Source organism: Netta rufina (genome assembly GCF_964035555.1).
Source record: "Netta rufina genome assembly, chromosome: 9".
NCBI lineage: Eukaryota > Metazoa > Chordata > Aves > Anseriformes > Anatidae > Netta > Netta rufina.
This window is the reverse complement of record NC_140132.1, coordinates 10,589,234-10,603,708: the sequence shown is the minus strand read 5'-3', so window position 1 is coordinate 10,603,708 and position 14,475 is coordinate 10,589,234. Positions and strand designations below refer to the sequence as shown.

At 37.2% G+C, this 14,475-nt stretch overlaps 1 protein-coding gene across 2 annotated transcripts in view; it reads right to left on the bottom strand.

Annotated features, from left to right (window-relative positions):
• Positions 1-2,197: 2,197 nt before the first annotated feature.
• Positions 2,198-14,475, bottom strand: part of ARMC8 (armadillo repeat containing 8) — a 61,408-nt gene continuing 49,130 nt past the window's right edge. For both annotated transcript variants that reach the window (XM_084291847.1, XM_084291848.1), the window contains 10 exons: positions 13,205-13,287; positions 12,792-12,873; positions 12,042-12,128; positions 9,860-9,952; positions 9,211-9,360; positions 7,281-7,376; positions 5,514-5,609; positions 5,035-5,107; positions 3,623-3,716; positions 2,198-2,837 (listed from right to left, as the gene is read on the bottom strand). In XM_084291847.1, the coding sequence (XP_084147973.1) occupies positions 2,804-2,837; positions 3,623-3,716; positions 5,035-5,107; positions 5,514-5,609; positions 7,281-7,376; positions 9,211-9,360; positions 9,860-9,952; positions 12,042-12,128; positions 12,792-12,873; positions 13,205-13,287 (888 nt within the window). In that variant the 3' untranslated portion in view covers positions 2,198-2,803. The remainder of the gene's footprint in view (positions 2,838-3,622; positions 3,717-5,034; positions 5,108-5,513; positions 5,610-7,280; positions 7,377-9,210; positions 9,361-9,859; positions 9,953-12,041; positions 12,129-12,791; positions 12,874-13,204; positions 13,288-14,475) is intronic.

Below are 14,475 nucleotides of genomic sequence, written 5' to 3'. Positions count from 1 at the left end.
TTCTAGAAGAGAGATGGCACAAGGACACCAGAAATCTGAGGATGTGTATCCTGTTCAGACAAGCTCTACTTGTTTTGGTGATGCAAGCAACTCTGTAACTAATTCACAAGATGCCACCACCCAAACAAAGCTGGTAAACATCTGGCCAACAAGTTTGCTCCCATTGTAAGTCTCAGGCTAGCAGCTACGAGGCAGTGGAGAAGATGGCACAGAAAGCTCAGATTTTTCCATGAAGTTCAGAAAAACCTAGATGTTCTGGTAAAGTTCTTTTTATTTACAGTATTTTCTTCTTTTTGTACATACCTATAGCAACATCAAAAATTATTCACAAAGCTTAACTGAATGTAAAAATGTTCTCATCCAACAGTTTGTCCTATCAACTTCACACCTGTGGAAAATGTCAACTGTTCTCATGCAGCAACGAGATTGTCTGAGCATTTTTATTTTTTTTCTTTTTTTTTTTTTTTCTTAAATCTTTTCTGGTAGAATTTCAGGAAACAACCTCAAAGATGTACATAGATACTTTACTCACCTTTTTTTCTGAACACTTTTAGGCACCGAAGTTTTATAGCATCAAACTTAGATTTGTTTTTAGAAACGTGAATGGAGGAGGAGGGGGAAAAGAGATATGTAAGAACTTGAGTTCCTAAACGTACATAGCAGGAGTGTGAATTTAGAAGCCAGATGCACACTGAAGTTTTACATTAGTAATATCTGCCTCAGAATTTTCTTCGAGTTCAAGCAAAAAAATATGATTGATTTTTATAAATAAGTCTTCACTTCTGAGGTACTGATATTTATCAAGTTCTCACATATTTTCACTTTTCTGTTTGTTCAGCCCCCGAAGTCCATCACAAAAAAATTGCAGAAGGACATTAAAAAACTGCCAGTCGCTTACTGCAATGCCTGGGGAAAAAGTGTCAGGTGCTTACTTTTATTTGTCTTTCAAGAGTGGAAGAAATTACATGAAATGTATATATCTCCTCTGCAATCATGTGATAAGTTATCTGATACATAGCACATTCAAATTCCAGGCCAAACTGTGGTCACGTTTTCTGACACAAGTAGTTACCTTGGAAAAAAAGTAAGGCTATCACAATTTGACCTTCTGATTAGGATTAAAGATTAAGATACTTATCAGAATTGGTTAGCAAAGTTACAGACCTCTCTTCTTGCTGCAGCCTTCCTGAAGCTCAATGTAACACAAGAAAGTTTTGGTTTAAGACATAGGCTGCAATCTTTAGTGTGCCCGTTAGTGCTACGTAAATATAGTGTTTGGAGATTATGACTATTAAAACTATAGTCTAAACTGAAATCAGAAGTAGACACGGGAAGAAAGCAAGAACCCTGAAACTGCATGAAGGAGAGCTCCTTGCTGCTCTCATTTGTTCCTATGCATATTTGACCCCTGCCACCACTGGGTGGGTCTTGTGTTCCAGCCTGACCTTACACTGTCTTCTTCATTTGTACTCACAATTTTTCTCCACACTTACAGGCACAATTTCAGCAACTTATGGACAATCTAGCTTCTGAATGTAGTAAAATCCCCTCCCTTATAATCCAGGTATCCAAATCCATGCAAGTGTGTATATCTGCATATATACACAAGATTTATAGCAATGTGACTGAGTAAAAAGAAAAAAATTGTATTTTTTCCATTCCTTTCCCTAACTTAATGCACCTGTTAATGGAAATAATTTGTAAGCCACTTAACTATGTCTGGAGGTAAAGGATGCAAAACCAAAGCAATCCCTTAATCACTGCTTGCCAGCTTCTTCTGGTCTCTTGAAAGTGTAGCTTTTGCAAGATGCTGTTCACTCTATTGATATCAGTGATCAGCAAATACTTATCACCAGTGAAATAAACTAACCCCTCAGCAATTATCCGAGCAAATCCTTGGCTTCTAAAGCAATAGCTTATGCATGCTGTTATTGCAGCCACCTGTTCCTTTCCAGAAAAGTCAGTCATGCTAACTCTAAAGTATGAGCCTTCTAAAAAATGTACAGGAACCTAAAGCAATCCAGCTGACCCATTCCATTGATTTGAGTATATCACTAGTACCAAGTGACCTTGTATGACAGCAAAATGCTACCTCTTGGATCTTGTCAGTACAGAACGTACTGCTTATAATTTGGGGTCTACTGTCTCCCTCTATTTTCCTCTTTAGAAAGGAAGTATAATTTAAGTTAAGCTGAAGTTCAGAAATGCATATATTTTACTTAAAAACATTCATCTGTTCAAAATTCAAAATAAACTTTATGGGATACAACAGTTTTGTTTTTTTTTAAATAACATTTCATTCAAACTGTATATAATTCACTGAAGTATTCGTACAGCAAACAATGGTCAACCCTTGAAAACCTGTAGAAAAAGATTTTCACACAAAAAAGGAAAAACAAAATTGAGGTATCACACCCACACACATTCATCCAAGCACACGCACACACTCAAACACACCCACACACACGCAGGCTGCAGCAAAAGCAGAAAATTGTAGGCCCAAAAGGAAAATGACGACTGATTGTTCTATTCAAAAGTCCAGGTAGCTCAGGAAAAAAAACAAAAACAAAAAACAGAAGAACAAAACAACCCCCCAAGAGTCCTCTGAGTAAAGAAACTACCTCAAAAAAAATTCTCAAGTGCACTGGAGACCTGATCATTTAAACTGTTTCTGCAAAGCAGCTCCCTGCACCTGAGAAAAATGCAGCCCAAGGTGACTTGTGCAAATATAAGGAGTCAGGAATATCTCCTGCTATTCCTTAAGTAGACATGAGGGGTGTCCATAGATTCAATTAGTCTTTGATCATGCAAGATACTGCTGGAGTGCTGTCTTCGCCCTGCAAGAGAAGAACAACCTGTTAAGTGTTGGGGTTCAGCTTTATCATCAACAACTTTCTGTCCAAAACTGTGAACTAATGAGGTGAAAGGAAGCCAAGCAGCTGGTTCCTTCAGTTTGGAAGAATCTAGTTTCTGGTGCAGAAATGTTCAGTGTGGGCTGTAACCAAGAATCCACTCTACACCTAAGAATAAGATGATCTCGTCAAGTATATTAGATGTTCAGCATAATCTTAGCAACTGGCCAGTATCATGGGAATTAAGAAGCATATTGAACCTTGTTATCAATAGACTTTTTTTTTTTTTTTTTTTTTTGAATCTCCCTTCAGTTGGTAAAAAGCAATTCTTCTGTAATACAGATGCACCATGAAAAGCAGGTCCTTTAGCTGAGAAATCCAATGCTATCATCAGTAACTCAGAACATACTAGAGGCAAGTTAGTCAAACTGCCCCTACTAAATACATACAACAGAGGTGAGAGGTAGAAAAGCAGCAGTCAGCATAGGACTGCAATTGATGTGACCTAACATTTCACAACATTTTGTTAAGAATACCTCCTAAAAATCTATGGTTGCAGTTTTATCAATATTTCAGTTAATTCAGTGTTTACTACACCCTGAAGTGTTTTGCTGTTCCTTTTGCCCAACACCTCCCAACCATGCTGTCATGCCTTTGACTGGCCTTTCCAAGATCCAATCCAATTCAGCAACCCAGAAGAAAATAACGTAATTAAAAGCAAAGATTTCCATTTAATCTTGTTTCTGGATTTTTATGTTTTTTATACTTACTTGTCACACAGATTTGGATCTGATGACTGACTCAATTTATGTAGAATATCTACTATTCCTATGTCTCGTAGTTTGTCTTGGCGCTCTTGTGAACCTACAACAATAAATCACATCGTTGGGAATACCACCAAAAATAATGTATGCAGAACAGAAGAAAGGAGAAGAAAGGAGTGGCAGCAGAAAACAGCCTAAGGAGGTGCTATGGAACACAGTTTGGCTAAAACGCAGGAATGAAAAACTCCCCCAGCTGTGGCTACTTCGAAAGGGAGCTCTAGTTTCTTTTCTGTATTTTAGTGTGCTCGAGTGCAAAGAAGAGAAATTTTTGAAGGCAAAAACCTGAACACATTTGATCCTAAAGCAAGCAACTGAAGTCAAGCTTCTTTACTCTCATCTCTCAGATTTGCATGCAGAGAACTGGAGATATGTCTGAGGCACTGTGGAATGCTTGCGAGCAGAGAACCACCAGAAGCATAACTAAGTGTCACATGCTGACTAAAGTTCTGTCACCTGAGAAATGTGGAATACGAGTAGGAAAAAGATACCCTAGAGACACCAATTTCTTTGTTGAAGAGCAGCATGGTCAATTTGAAGATCTGTAAATCATCCATCTAACAAGGTCCTCCTCCTAGCTCCACCATTCCTCAAAGCACACAAACTCCCACCCACCTTTCCCTCACCATTCCCTCCAGTTCCACATGAAGGCCTCCATTTGCCCTCTCCACTCCTCACAACAAAATCACATTTTTTTTGTGCAGAAGCATCCTTCATCTACCTCCTGGTTACTTTCCATTGTTCCAGACCACGACTGTTCTTACTGAACACCTTCTCCATTCCTTCCAGTTTCACCCACAAATCTTTTTACTGGTTTCAGACTCTCACTGCCCAACCCATTAATTAAGTCATCCATGCTGGGGGAAATTCCTTTCCAAACAGTCCCTTTCCTAATCAGTTGCCATTTGTCCTCTCCAGTGAACCTGTTCCCTCTGACGACAATTTTCCACAGCTTCCTTAGACTTGGAAGCTCTCCCACTAGGCTTCTCTTTCACTCCAATTCAGGTTTTACGGAATTTTCAGGTTTTACGGAATGCTGCAGATGGAAGCCTCCCACTGCTGACTCTCATTAGCTCCTCTTTACTGACACTCTTCCTGTATCGCCCCTTCCTGCCCTGCAACACTTCCACATTTTACACAGTCTACAATTTACACAGAATTACACAGAATCTGTGATTCTGTGATTTTCCTCAACGTCCTCCTGACCTCACTTACTTCTTCCATAATATACCTATAATGACATCTCCCTTTATGCTTTGGATCCCTTTGTGCTGTGCACTGCAAATACTGAGTAGTGTGTTACATTAGCCTTTTGATGAGGGTAGTAACTTGTCTATGTATTAATAATGAGGCTTTCTTACCTTCTTCTTCATTCCATATGAGATTAGATATACAGAACATGGCAGCAAGCTGAAGTTTAGCATTTGAATGACTCTAAATATAGAAAAAATAGTACTCAAATTTAGTATTTCTCACATTTACATTTTGACATTCATCTTGTAATAAATTAGGTAGCAAAGTTGGGACAAATTTTTATCTGTAACTTCCTTCAGCACTTCAGTAGCCAATTCCTTCCTAATGCTTATTAAGAGGTCTAAAGGTATTGCTTAGATCACCAAAACATTCTTATGAGAAATAACTACTGGATTTTCCTTTTAATCAGACTTTCAGTATCACTCTGCCATATAGAGCTGAATGCCGTGGTTTCTAAAACACAACTGGGTACATAAAAGTTAAGTGCATGATACTGGATAAGGATTTACATGAATACATGGTAAAGTGCTATGTTTCATTCTGGCAAAAGACCAACATAAAATCCTTAAGAGAAATTCCCCCATACCATATAGTATTTGATTTTCTGCAGGATGTCGTCATTGGTCATAATCAGTTCTTTTGCTGTTGTTCCATCTGCTATATTGGCAAGTATACATAATGTCTGAAAGAAAAAAAGAACTGGTAAGTTATTTGGCTGCAGATCACATTTCATGATTTATACAGTTTTCCTGACAGCTTTGAACTTGTAACAAACAATTCATTTAATTAGTTTTAATATCTTTAATCTGAAGTTTCCAGCTTGCTTACATTTGGAGCCAATGCCAAAGAATTAACAGCTGTGGCTGAACAGCCCTGGCAAAAATCAAGTCATTGCCATTTGAAAATAAAAAGCCTCATTCGTTAATTCATTTAAATTAGTAAAATTTTAAGTCTGTCAGGGAAATATGCAGTGCATAGAAAAGATAAGATACATTGGAAAGTAAAGTACTCTACTCTGTATCAGAACTAGGAAAAAAGAAAAATCCATCCAATTCTTCAGGTCAGGAAAGGGAAAAACAGAGGTGTATCTGCTGATCCAGCAGAGTAATAATGCCACCTCCTCCAAGTCTAGCCACACATCTTACCTGCAGAGGTAACACAAGTGAACTACTAACGCATCTGATTATTTCTTGCAAATTACAGAAGCAATCCTACAAAATAACCTTGAAGCAACTAAGCCCACATTGGCACTACATGCATATCACATTAAGACTTGCAGAGGCAGCTTTCCTGGTTCTCAGGAGGCACAGGGAGATGCTCTGCAAATTCTTCCCCAAAGAGCTGTGGAAGAACTCAGCCATGTTTTCTGGACATGCAGGGATGACTACGGGAGAGCACTGCAGAATGATCAGGCCAAAGACCTCTCTACCTTCAGCCCATTCCTTACTGAGCAGAGATTTAGACCGTCTGGATTTACCTACATTTTTACAGCTATTTGCCATGCTGTTTGCTACCAATGCCCATCCTAAGACAAAGCAACCCTTTGGAATCTCCCATAGCTTCTCGCTGCCACCATTATTCATCACCACATGCCCTGTATGAGGAAGGCTTTTGCAGAGAGCCCCGTTTCCATCTTGTCTTTCATAACTGTTAATCAGCATAATTCTATCCTCTTACTTTTGGTGTAGCATCCCCACAGCAAGTATCCCTTTAAGCTGGTCCCCTTACACTGCCATAATAAAAACAGGGATGCTTTACCCTATTGACAATCTCCTTTTCCTCTTGCACATTGAGTGTGTCCCTCCCCACCTTTTCCTGGGCTACAGCAGCGCGCTCTTTTTCCTTGCTGCCGCCTCCTCTCCTTCAATCACTGCTGGCTCCCCCAGGCATCCAGCACAGCTGGGATACCACATCTCCCAGCAGAACATGCACTGCTGCCAGCAAGGCAAGTAACGATACTATTCTTTATTATTGACTGTTCCAACAGCTGCTGTAGAAGCAAATAACCAGGAAACCTTCCTCAGCGTGAAATAAAGGATTTACTCTCTTCCTTTCTTCCTCCCACCCCCTAGCTGCCATGCTCCTACCTTAGATTTAATTCGTATGCTTTCACGTATAGTGTTCCCCTGTTTGTCAAATTTAAAAAAACATTCTGGAACTCAAACATGTTTGTAACATGCTCTGAAGAGGAATGTTCTTGTAGGTACTAAACTTCTTAAACTGACAGATCTCAGTAAAATGCTCATAGCACATCATAATCCCAAACAAAAATGCCATGTTGGGAGCAGTAAGCATTTCTAGGTGTTTCTTAAATTGTATTCTGCCATGACAACATGAAACAAAAAAAAGATACCTGCTCTTTGACTTCTATATTGTGCTCCCCTTCCAGAATAAGGGTGACTGCTTGCATGATCTGCTTCCCATGAGTGCTCATTATATGGTCTATGTGCTGCCAAAGCAATGATAAAACACAGTCAGCGTAACTTTCCAGACAAATAAGTAGCATTCCTACTTGAATCACTTAAAGAGTAGCAAAACTGCACAAAAATCCTAGCTCATAGTGGGGTCTCCCAAACCCAAAAGTCTATCACAACAGGAAAACTTTGTAATATGTCTCTTCATTTGAAGCCTTGCCTTGTTTCAGAAGGCAAGATACAAGCCTTGGTTCAGATTTCACTGAAACCTGTAGGAAAAACACTGTTTTCCCACTTGTATAGAGGCCACAGTCTGAAGATTAAATCCTGTAGGGGACACAAGCTCTTGGTATGATGTTACAGTTGGAAGGAACTACCTTCTCTCCCCCTCTTAAAACAGGAGGATCTCAAAGAAGGTAATAAAGTTGTTTGTTGTTGTTCGGTTTGTTTGTTTGTTTTAAATCCTTTGGAACTTGTGCTACACTTACTGAAACACTGTACAGTTACAGGTATGATATCCACATTAAAAAAAAATCTTAAAAGATTCAGAAAGATAAGGTACATAAATTACTTGTAGTCTAGGAAAACTTTTTCCAGGTTACAGACTTACAGATAAAGGGCCATTTTCTTAGGAACTATAAACACCTATACTAGAATATAATAAGTCATGAGGAATAACAGAAAAATGTGCAACTAAACTATGATGAACTCACAACAAAACTCAGGAGCAACAGCAAACAGCCACTAGAGGTTACCAACACACAATATACACTACATTTTTTTAAGATGGAATGTCTTAAAGATAGGGATTCTTGTAGGACTTCTTAAAATTGCTAGTAATGAAACTTGATTCAAAAGCTGCCATGTAAATTATTCTGGATGAAGTTTTGGTTACAGAATAATAATGGTTGATTCTGGCTCCAAAGTATGCTACAGACAGCAGGTGAAGCTAAGACAGTTTCAGCTGAGGAACACCCTAAGTGACTGTTGTCAGAGCTCAGGGTCAATTTAATGAATGACTGGTTGTTCATTTCACATTAAAATTTTCACATTAAGACAGAGCAAATTTTCTATGAAGTTTACTGAGACTCACTGAATACAAATATCAGAAGACTTTTTGCAGTGACCTTTTTGTGGTAAAAACAGCATATGAATAAACGCGCAGTGGAGGCTTCATGGTTTCCCCCCACACACACAAAAACCTTGCCTTGCCAAATGTTTGCTGCATACTTTCCCTTTTTTCTTTACTGGGGATTATCCCTTTTCCTCCACAAATACCTCTTACCATCAAAAACAATTCATGGGCTTACATTTTCAAACCATTTTATTTCAGTGTGTAAAATGAATGTATGTATTTTTTAAGTGCACAATCCCGCAGTCAAATTCAAAAAGCCAGTACTCTCCATGTAGTTGGGTAAGAACAGCCATATTTCAGGTGCCAAGAAAGAAGAAACACAGGTCTACTTAATATAAGTACCTCTCCACACTTGGATTGACAAGTACAACCCTCTTGTTGTTCTGGGTGAGTTGCACAGAAAGGCATTTAGACTTACAACAAAATGTTTTTGCTGAAAGCTACATGCAACAGAATTGATCATTAAATGTAACTGTCTAGCTCTGTAATTGATAATTACCAAGTTCCAGTGAATGTACAGAATTCTTTCAAACTTTTTCTGACACTGGTTTGAACATTTGTTTAGAGATACTTGGATAAATGCAAAGCAGAGGCCTGTTTTAGCAATGCATCAAAGAGCAATCAAACAGAAATATAATTTGTATTCTCAGCCAAAATCTTTGTTTCACCAGCAAGAATAAGAGTTAATTTGTATCATCTGTACAGTCAGAAAGTCTGTTTCCAGCTCTACTTACTGGGCGAGTAGAAAGAAGATTCCTGAGCAGTCCCAAAGTTTTCATCAGAACATTTACATCAGAATCAGAAAGTAACTGGAATAACTGCTCTGTACTCAGACCTCGTAAGATGTCTGATTTGATCTTCTGTTCTGCTTGAAACGCCATATTCTGAAAGAGACAGAAATTTTGCCTTTTTTTTTTTTTTAAACTTTAAGCTTGTGTTTTTCACTCTTAGTAGATTATTAACTGCAAACATATCCTTTTTAAACTAATCCTGAAAATGTTTGAATTTATGAAGAACTATGATGTCCTCATATGAGTGACTTTATAATTATGCAGTGAATTAAATTTCCATGCACTTTTACAACTGACTGTGTTGACCTGGTTATTAGCAGGTCTATTGTTTGTCTTTGGCACACTACTGATACTGCTTGACTGTTTCCCTGACTGATCACAGCAACCAAAGTGGTATGAGAATTGAAGGGTTTTATTTTATCACTAACTGATGAAGTACTCCAGACTGATACTGTTTTTGTTCTTTCATTAGGTGGAAAGACAAGCCAGATTTCACTTATTTTTAGTAACAACTCAGAAGTTCTTTAGGTCACATTAACAACCTTTTTAAGAAGTGCAATTCCAAGAAGTATTTCAACAGTGTTTTACTTACCATTAAAGCCCAAATGCCATTCACTCGCAAGGCAAGATTTTCGCTCTGTGTTAAACTACATAGAAGTTCTATGGCTCCTGATTCTAAAATAGGCTAAAATGAACAGGTGGGAAGGAAAATTTTAAAACACTACTTAGAATAATTAGACATACATATAAAACTAAATATATATAAGCAAGACTTTTTTGTATTTTATTTATTATTCTTCAGTTTACAAAATGTTCAGTCCACTCTGATGAACTGGCCAAGCCATGCTCTAAATCCATATGCATTAAAAAGTAAGTTTCTATGAAAAATTCGTGTCAACATGGCCTTATTCTCATGTGCATCTGTATGCATGTACACTTGTATATATGCACATACTGCTGTGATACCATCTATGTATCTGCCACAGTCATGTAAGCAAATATCTTTTCCCCAACAGCTTTCAGTTTTGGGCTGCTCTCTAAAAACACTGCCTTCCTCGAGCAATTACATTTTCTGAGTATCAGGTAGGATGTATGTAACTGGTTAAAAGTGTTTATGGACAATGAAAGCTATTGGTATCTTTCTTTACTTTTAAACTTCATGTTTAGTAATCAGACCAAATTAAAATCCAACAGAAAAACTATAGCACAAGAAAACTAGACTGCTCTTAACAATCAGATTAAAATTCAAAGCCTCATAGTATCACATCTTTAAGCAACAAGAAAAACAGACACACAGCTTCTCTTTCAAACTGATTAATGCAATGATAGTTAAATTTGGAACTACTTTCAAGCTGAACTGAATTTGAAGATTACTAGTTTTATCTAAGCCCTGAAGAGCTCATGTGCTTTTGCTTTTTAGGATCATGCCTTTTAGGATGCATCCAATGATATATGAGGCTTTAACATATAAGGTGCTAAGCTTCAGAAGTTACTGTTTCAAAAGCAATGAATAACTGAACATCATGTGAGCTTTTGAGAAATTTGTTTAATTTTCCCCCTGCTTAAGACCTTAGTTGATCAGAAGTGTACATAAAAGGCTGTACTTTATAGGAAGAGGATTGTCTCTCTGAAGAGCAGCCAGCCTGTAACAACCAGCCAGCAACATGTGCCGAAGTTCATCTGGTCCCAGGTGCTTGTGCACTGCAATGAGCTGCCAGGGAACCACGATTTCTCTATGGACACGGTGGTCGGCTGGCTCCTAGGGAATTCTCCACAGGGGCAGCAGATAGGAGACATTCCAAAATTGTTTTTTGACTAAGCTTTTTTTGCAGGTTAGAATAAAGATCCACTTCAATTTTGTTTAAGCGACTACTAATTTACACACAATTTTGAAAATATCATGGAGAAAAAAAAATCAATATATCAAATAAAAATTAGATGCTTTACAGATGCTTTCAAACCTAACATTTCTAAAAATTCCTTTATTTTGCACAAGCAGTATTTTGTTTTAGCAATGATAATTTTACGTGAACCATGTGCCCTGATAGAAAATTCAGTATTCCACTGCAATTTGAAGTAGAAAAACTAAGCTGACTGTGACTGGTGGTACGAACAAGAAAGCCCACAGGCCAGTGAGCTGTGGTTGGTGTTTTTTTAGTTCATTTTCTGTCTTCTCAGAGATGACTAAAACCACCAAGATCAATTGATCAAAACAAGGTAATCCAAACTGCCCAACAGGAACCCACATACACCATAATCTTGCAAACACTATCTGTAAGAACTTTTTCGGACTTGGGAAAGCATCTCATTTTATTAAATATTGATATGTATGTGTGATCTGTATGAAAAGCAGATGAGTTGCTAAACTCAAGAACAGATACCCTGTATATTTCAGTCAACAGCAATAATAAAAACCATGAGACTGAGTTATGCCAGCATTTTCAAGATTACAGTAGAAATTCTGTAAGACAGCGGATCATATCATCAATTAGAGTTTTTCTTGTTGCTCATGAGTTTTGTATTGTTTATTTTTTAAGATAATCACATTTTACAACTAGAAGTCAAAAATTGTATCTATATTTTTCCTTTAGAGACTACATTTAACTATTCCGATGCATCTTTAACGAGCTATCTGATTACAGTATGACTAATATTACAACTCTATAATGCTTTATGAGCCTTTGCTAACAATAAAGGTGTCCTTATACTTATCGAGCCACTGTATAACATAGCTTTTATCCAGAAATAATAAGAGGTAACAGACAAATACTTACCTCTTTGCTTGGAGAGAATTCCAGAAGAAGATTGCATAGCGTGGAAGATGCTACTACCAGCATTTCATTTGGAGCATTCTGTAAAACCTGTAGTCACAAAGGGGAGAGTGGAGCGTCTCTGTTAACTAATAGGATAAGGAAGGCATCATTTTGAAACGGAATACCTGTAATTATGCTGCACTTTGATATGATACACATTAGGAGATGTTTTGATGCTAGTAGTGTAGATCCATACAGTGCTCATTCAAGTTAACATGATGGTATATACTTTAAGCACTTTGATCCATTTCAATCTTACGGATAACTGCATTCTATAAAAGAAGTTATTTTTAAAAAGCCTTGCTGAGCTCTTTGGATTCAGTTTTAGTATCTGCAATGAGATCTATAAGGTAGAGAACTTCAGGGAAAAAAGTAGATCTAAATTATCTTGTAGCACTTATAGACCAAGTCTGAGCCTGAAACCAAAGTAGATATAGATCTAGTATCCTATGTGTCTAAACACTAACAATAATTTAGCTTTACTGACTTAAAAAATGAAAAAAAGAGAGCCAAGCATGGACTACAGCACTCTTCGCTACTGCTTGGCTTTTTGTTGATTTATGACTCTTAGAAGGTCATAGAATTTGACTTCTAGTTAATTTTTATTACGATTCTACAGAAAGACATTCAAATTGAACAGACACCATATCCTCCATGTTACCACTTTAACTGAACAGAACACTTGAGTGGTTGCAACTTGACTTCACTTACCTTCATTAAAGGTTTCCATACAGCATGATCCTGAAAACTTGTCCTGAGCTGCTGTACAGAACGGGACAAACTGTGCAAACATCTGTAACAGAAAAAGAAACCTCTGTTGTGAAAAAAGTATATAGACACACACACAGAGTTATACAGATGCTTCTACACATATAAATACACTGCTAAATATATTGCTTCTGCACATTAGGATACAGACAGAATTTGGGGATTACTAGCCTGCAGACAGCAAAAAGAAAATATCATACTAGTCCAGAGTATTTTTCCCCTAATAAGTTTTCCAACAATAGAAAAGATTTCAGACTAACACTTTAGCTTTTGAAAAATTAGCAGAAGTTCTAGCAAATGCAACATCATACTTTGACATGACAAAATTGTTTGTGTGAATCAGAAAACCATCCTACCTGACTGCAGCTAATCGCACCTTGATACTAGATTCAGATAAGCCATTCACTATACGGTCCATCATATTTTCAGTCTCAATGATCTGGAGCAAAAAGAAAGTAATGTTACATGAATAAAACAGTACGAACATTTATGGGTTGATGTTTTTTGTTTGCAATATTTAAAATATCATATACAAAAACCATAGCTTAAAACATTAAGCCAGTTTACAGTCCTGGATTAAGTGGAACAAAGTGTGCATCTGCATACAATTTAGTAGACGTCTATACTACTTGTTCCACTATTGCTTTCAAAATTACTTTAATAATTCTCAAAAAAAAGAGGGCTATATATATGCATTACTTTTAATGTCATATTAAAATAGAATACAGCATGTGTGAATGTACATGATATATACAAACTACAGATGAGAGACATGTTTTGGAATGGTCTGTAAGAGATATAGTCATACATCCTCCATATTTAGACAGGGCCAGCAGAAGCATTGAAGACTAGGATAAAATGAAGTTAGTATACCAGGGTGAAAGATGGTTCTTCCACAATAAATTGGCTGTGTCTTACACACACCCACCATCTGTTAAAAACAATGCTTTGATACTTAAAAGATGGGATCCTTGCTATTAACTAAAGAAGTTAATCCTGCAACAAAACAAATTTCTGGGTTTGAGTTCTGGAGATCCTGAATCGTTCCCCACTGATAGATCTCCTGGCTTATCTTTTAAGTAACTTTTTTCCACCTTCTACCTCTCCATGTGCTTCTTCCTTCTGTTTTTCCCCTTTAGCCAGCAAAGGCTGAGAAAATTCTTCTGCCTCTTGTACCTGCCATTTTTGGTTGACATTGCAACAACACATTATTTCAAAAAAAAAAAAAAAAAAAAAAAAGCTACTTCGCATCATTCATTGTTTAACTTCCCTCCACTTTCCGCATGTTTATTCTTAACTAAATGAGTGCTCCTATATTCCACTCTTGCCCGTGTTGTTTGAGTAGAGTTTGGTCTCCTTCACACCAACTGCTTTATTTCAGCAGCACAAAGGCCTTGGTCACTTCAGAATCATGGAAAAAACTGCGACTTTGTTTCACAATATGATTACACTTCCCAGAATTTATGTTTGTTTTTCAGAGAAAATCTTTGTATTATAATAGGATCCATAATGGAGATGTATTTTTTTCCCCTCAAAACGTATGTTTTAGAAATGTTAAAATATTCATATGCCATAACTATATCCCTGCATAGCTTATGCTATGATTGATGAAATTTGTAGGTCCCTA